The 6,144-nt window shown below is 34.4% G+C and overlaps 1 protein-coding gene across 1 annotated transcript; it reads left to right on the top strand.

Annotated features, from left to right (window-relative positions):
- Positions 1 to 608: 608 nt before the first annotated feature.
- LOC149413882 (uncharacterized) lies at positions 609 to 1,381 on the top strand. Its single transcript, XM_089643853.1, has 3 exons — positions 609 to 660; positions 782 to 980; positions 1,070 to 1,381. The coding sequence occupies exons 1-3, from the start codon at positions 656 to 658 to the stop codon at positions 1,220 to 1,222; spliced, it is 357 nt and encodes a 118-aa protein (XP_089499979.1). The 5' UTR covers positions 609 to 655; the 3' UTR covers positions 1,223 to 1,381.
- Positions 1,382 to 6,144: the final 4,763 nt, after the last annotated feature.

Genomic DNA, 6,144 nt, shown 5'->3' with positions numbered 1-6,144 from the left:
AAGTTTCTCTGCATTTTATTTTGCAAACATCTGTCAAATTTTCAAAAGTTCGGGAAGAACTCCGTTTGTTGTCCTGGAATGGCGTAAACTGTGACGTTCGCGACACAACCGTAAAACTTTAATTGTAGCTAAATGATAGCATTCGTCAACGACTGCTATCGTTTGCGAAAGCTAGCAGTCCATAAATATTAGCAGTCTGTCGCTTGTAACATCTTTTCTTAACTATTGCGATTCCCGATCTTCTGATATCCTTACAAGTTCGATTTTGGAGAGACCTAGTAAAAAATCCCAAAGAAGCGTGGTTAAGAGCATCTACGAAATTGTTCACAGATTTTTGAAAACACAAATCGGTGAAATATAATTAAGTGACGCAAGGTTTGTAACTAAAACTTAGAAAAAACAATTACTTTATATTATAATTCATTTTAATTACTACTTATTTTATTTATGAATGACATAAATAAGCCATTTATCGAAGATTTACGTTTTGTGAAAAGGTACTTACCTCGCTGGATAGTAATGACTTTGTTACACATTCACCACTTCTAAAGTGACGTTTGCTGTCGAACTAACGCCGCTAACTGTCACCCAAGTTGATTTATGTTGTCACCGTTTTCGTGTTCGTTTGCTAATCAACTTGACAAAATTGTTTAAAATGAGGTAAGAAATTGCTGAAAAAGTGAGACAGTTATTGTATTATTATCCTTCTTCTACATCGTTGTTTTTAAAACCTTAGAATAGTGTGTAACGTGTCGTCAATTGTCGAAAAATTCTATTTCAGCGTGACAATCAACAGAATGCCTCGGTCTGCACGCACGACAAATTTGCAATACATGCTGCTGGCAGATGCGGTGATAGCGGAGCCGAATTTCGCCGCGCATTGGTTCACTGGAATGCACGGAAAAAGATATTTATGGGAAAACCTCGGACAAACTTTTAATAATGCTGGTCCACACAAGACTACAACCCAATGGCAAAAAGTAAGTTGATTTATCCAATTTGAACAATATTTGTTTAACAATGTTTTAGTGCATTTGATTTATGTTCTGTAATTAATTATTCGTTTCAGGTGTGGACCACATTAAAATCCTATGTAAGGACGAAGGTTGCCAAAATGCGGCGAGGCCGCGTTCAAATTGGGAACACCTCGGTGAGAATAATTCTCACCGAGTTAGAACAAAAAGTAGTAGATTTGATTGCAGAGTGTCCATTGAAGGAATAGATGTGCCCGAAGTCCTTCCAAATGACGATGTACGTAGTTTATTTATTTTGTATGGTGCTATATTATGTTTCACAAGTACACAACCGATATTGTGTGTATCACATGTTGAATTGTATAGCGGTTAACCCTAGATACCTAACGTTCGTGTGGACCCTAATAAACCTAACCATTCGTCGAATCGACGAAAAATGTTTTCATCAGTATTTTATCTATTTAATACTTATTTAAAAAAAATATATTTAAAAAAAATATGAAACAAAGGTTATATTGATAAATAAAACTATTTATTTAAATGTAATTGGAAATATATTTGTTTTTAATTTTTTTTAGTTAGGCACTAGGTATTTATAAAACTAGAAGTGAGATCATACTTAGAAAATTTATAATAAAGGAATAAAAATAAAAACAGCCTCTTTTCTTTGGCAAAAATAATTGAAAAGATCACGATCCCTTGCGTGAAAAAAAAAACTAGTTTTTTGAAGCGCAACTAGTGCAAAAATCAATTTTATGTTCACCACAAATTGCAGGGCTGCACTTTGAGCAATAAATCTTCGTCATACGCCTTTTTTATACGGACATAATCCACAAACTTTTCTTTTTCGCAATTTGGCAGTCTCTGTCGATCCAGGGTCATTTCTGGAGGTAGACTGACCACTTTGATCTTGAATTTCAGTGCTGACACGTAATATATCTTGTATTTTACTTTTTATGTGTGTTGGCATTGTACGAATTTGCAGTCGTATTTGGAGCCAAGGTGTTACAAGTTGTGAATGCAATTTTTTCATAAAATCACGACGATTCATCACATGTTGCCCCAATTTGGAGGCATTATGACAATAAATTATGTAACTGTTTATACATGTTATATTCAGCATGCCATATAAAATGCACATTGGCCACCGATTAGTTTTTCTGCTGCATGACATTACCGCACACATTTGATCAAATGTATCTACCCCACCTTTCGTGCTATTATAAAATTCAACGATTCTTTGTTTCGGGGTTCACTGTGCCTTCCTCATCACAGGAAGATAGCAGGTAAACCGTTTTTGATGGTTTAGGCTTGTAAGAAAGGAGCGTGAGAGGGCCATCGTAACCAAACATAGATTTATCGACGTTTCTGGATCGACTGTTCTTCATTTCTTCAGGAATTTCTTTTTTATTAGCCCGCAGTGTACCCACTATTGTCAACTTATATGGCTGCTGAAGTAACTGTTTCGCTAGTGGTATAGATGTAAACCAATTATCCATGGTAATGTTCCTGTTCGTACCATGTATACTGCGAGTAAGTTCTTTTACGAAGTATTCTCCTAAAGGCAAGCCTCCCGTATCAGTTCCTTTCCCAAGATATGGCGAACCGTCGATCATGTATCTTGTGCCGCTGTCACACATCATTTCCAACTTGAGGCCATACTTGGCGGGTTTATTTGGAATATACATCCGAAATTATGTTAAATATAGTCTATGGACGTTCTAGCTGTCAGTTGTGTTGTGTTGTTGTTCTACAATTCACCAATTTTCTATGTTAAAATACAAGTCTGCTATTAAATAGTGATTATATATTGATTAAAATTATATCCGTTATTAACGCCAGTTGATTTGGCAACAAACTGTCCTGGTGTAGAAACTGTAATCATATTTGTTCGTATTCGTAGTGTTGACATTGTTATTCGCGTAGGCGTAGGTATCTGCGCTCATCGCTGCCACAGTGCACAGTGCCTGGTGTACCGGCTAGTACAGTACCTAAAGTCCTATCATTCATAGTGTAATCAAGGCTGTGCCATTAACCATATTTACCAAATAATACAAAATATGGATGCTAATCAATGTATGACGAAGGCGCAGGAGATAATCAATCAAATCCATTTAATTATTACCGACAGTAATAATAAATTCACCAAAGAACAATTGGCAAAAATAATGCCGAGAACTTCGGAGCTACTAGGCATCGCGGGTCAGATGGCGGTAAAAATGGGGACCATGGAAGTCGAAATATCTGCATACAAACATATTATTAATAACCAACCTGCAATCACTGGAACTTCTCAATCCACTGCAATGGAATTATGTGACGCAATTAATGAAATTACGGAAAGAAATACACGTTCTAAAAATCTTATAGAACCCAACTACAACATCTCAAAAGTAAAAAAGAGTTGCACAAATTGTATAAGCAATCTAGAAACGTTAACGGCTATACTAGTTTTACTATCTTAAGAAGGCAATGCAAAGAATTATCCAGCAAATGCTACAATGATTATATTAGTCTTATGTAAAAAGAGGTTCATCAGAACACAAACAGATTGTGGAATTTTTCTAATGCTCAGCGAAAGAATTATTGTAGTTTACCAAGTTCTATGTTTCATTGAAATAGCTGCAATAGAAAAGGGTATAAAAGCATTAGATTCCAATAAATCTGCTTGGTTTTCGACCGGATGATTTTCCTCCAATATATTTAAAATCTTGTATTAACAGTTTGACTTCACCTTTATTCATGTTATTTAATAAGTCTTTGTCATCGGGGTGTTTTCCGTATCAGTGGAAAAAAAGCTTTTTAATGCCTATTCACAAAGAGGGTGATAAAAGCGATGTTTCAAACTACAGACCAATATGTATATTGTCCGCTATTCCCAAACTCTTTGAATCGTTAGTCCTAGATGTCATTACAAAACAAATCAAAAATATTATCGTACCCAATCAGCACGGCTTTATCACAGGTAGAAACACTTTAAGTAACTTAATCATTTATCAAAATTATATAACTGATTCCCTTGTTCTCAAGCATCAGGTGAATTCGATATACACTGATTTTTCCAAAGCTTTTGATAAGGTTAGGAGACATATTCTTGTACACAAACTAAGTCTTTTGGGCATTAAAGGAACCTTATTGATCTGGATCAACAGTAATCTCAGTAAAAGAAAGCTTTGTGTTAAAATAAATTCTGTAGAATCTTACATCTTCGAAGCCGCAAGTGGGGTTTCCCAAGGATCTCACCTCGGACCAATTCTGTTTTTATTATTTATAAATGACATTGTTAGTGTATTTAAAGATGTACAAGTTCTGCTCTTTGCTGATAATTTGAAAATATATAGAATGATACGTAGTATAGAGGATTGCAATGTTTTACAATCTAATTTGGATAAATTGTATCATTGGTGTATGATCAACTCATTATTTCTCAAAAGTGCCAAGTTATTCGTTTTCGTAAAATCCAAAGTCATGTTACTTATGAATAATCTTTAAGAGGAATCCCGGTAATTCAGAAACTTATTTAATAGGTATTTAGTCCAATTATTGCTATTCCGCTCTGTGCTACGGTCAGTCATCGTGCTGTAGATGTGTGAGTGCGCGAAGAAAAAACTCCGCCGAGAAAGCCCGCCAAATAATTATTCCTTTGGCGCTTCGCTTTGTGGTATCATATTACATCGATGTTTGCCGGCGCGGCGCGGCTAGTCGCAAGTCGCTACAGGATTATCTCCATGTGTGTGGAGTGGAGACAAGAATAAACAATCAATTTCTTGTGACGGGACGTTTCATCCTTAGCCACCTAAATAAGCTATTATATACATATTGTCTAAGGAACTAAATAGGTACATTTTCGTAATAAAATAGGAGGCCTAGGTACATTATTTCATAATTTATTGTATTGCTCTTACTTACTTGACCGGTCAGTGGCTGAGTGGGCATCGCGTTTGGGTCCCACCCGGGCGTCCCATGTTCGATTCCTTGGCTGGCTAAGTTCTCCATCACAACACAAGCAATATCTTCCGCTTAGTGTGGTGGTAGTAGGAGTTTTTCAAATGTTAGGTTTTTCGTAACCCGGGAATGTTTGTCTTTTTTTTTTTAAATTAAAAAAAAATCTTACTACCCATATAGGTACACCTACCAAAATATGTAGGTGCGTACATTTGAACTGCCTCCGTGGTTGAAGGGTAAGGCTCTTGGCTACGAATCCGCAGGTCGCGGCGTGCGCAAGTAAATTTTATTAAATTAATTTGTGTCGTTTTGCTAAATTAATCAATTAAAAATAATATAAAATACTTTTTTGGACAGATAGTTATCTTTTTTGTTTATCAAAACTTAACTAAACCATTCAAGTTGTTTGAGACAGGGAAAAGTAGTAAAATATAATATTTATTTTTTATTTTAGTGAAATTCCTGAAATCAACAGGTTTTAATTCCCTTGCGATGTTTATTTGGCCAAAATGAAGTTTACAAATAAAGGCGTCATCTTTGTTAGGTTCCAAATGAAAAGTAAAATGCACCCAGATTAAGTATTTTTTTTTATTTTTTATTTCCTTTATTTTTTCCCAATTTACATATTTCACAATACAAGTTTTTTAATAATATGAAAGGGAACCCACTAAGGCGCAGCCTGTGCGTGGGTAATATAATTTAATACATTAGATTTTTGTACCTAAAAATAAATAACAGTAAAAATAAAATAAAAAACAGTAAGCATAATAAAGAAAAACGGTAGGATTATAATTAAAGTTATTCTAGAAGATTGTGCAAGAGGAGCATATTAAAAATAAATCAAATTAAAAATAAAGATTGTAAGATAATATATATGAATTAAAAGAACACAAAATAAAATAATTATAACTATACAGAAACAAAATAGAAAAAAGAAAAAATTAAATGAATAATGCTTCAACATTTGCATTGTACAGCCACAACTTTAATTCTTTTTGGTATTGCGCTAGTTTAGTTGTTACTTGAATTTTTTTTGGTAGTAGATTAAAAGTGCGAGGTCCAATAAAGCTACTGTGAGTTTGCATTAGTTTGGTATTGGTTTGTGGGGTATAAAATACATGATTTCTTTTAAAGTTGATTTTGGGTTCATATTTTTGAAATTTATTTTGGTTTTTCATGACGTATTTCAGGCTTTGAAGTAAAAATAGTTTACGGAGATTGAATA

This window comes from Hesperophylax consimilis, chromosome 20 (assembly GCF_061612785.1).
Source record: "Hesperophylax consimilis isolate HC1 chromosome 20, BYU_Hcon_1.0, whole genome shotgun sequence".
NCBI classification, from domain to species: Eukaryota; Metazoa; Arthropoda; class Insecta; order Trichoptera; family Limnephilidae; genus Hesperophylax; species Hesperophylax consimilis.
The sequence above is the reverse complement of the archived record's forward strand: the minus strand, read 5'-3'. Positions and strand labels throughout refer to the sequence as shown.

Coding starts and splice junctions, on each gene's coding strand:
- LOC149413882 (XM_089643853.1), top strand. Junction 981..1,069: donor CTACAACCCAATGGCAAAAA/GTAAGTTGATTT, acceptor TATTCGTTTCAG/GTGTGGACCACATTAAAATC.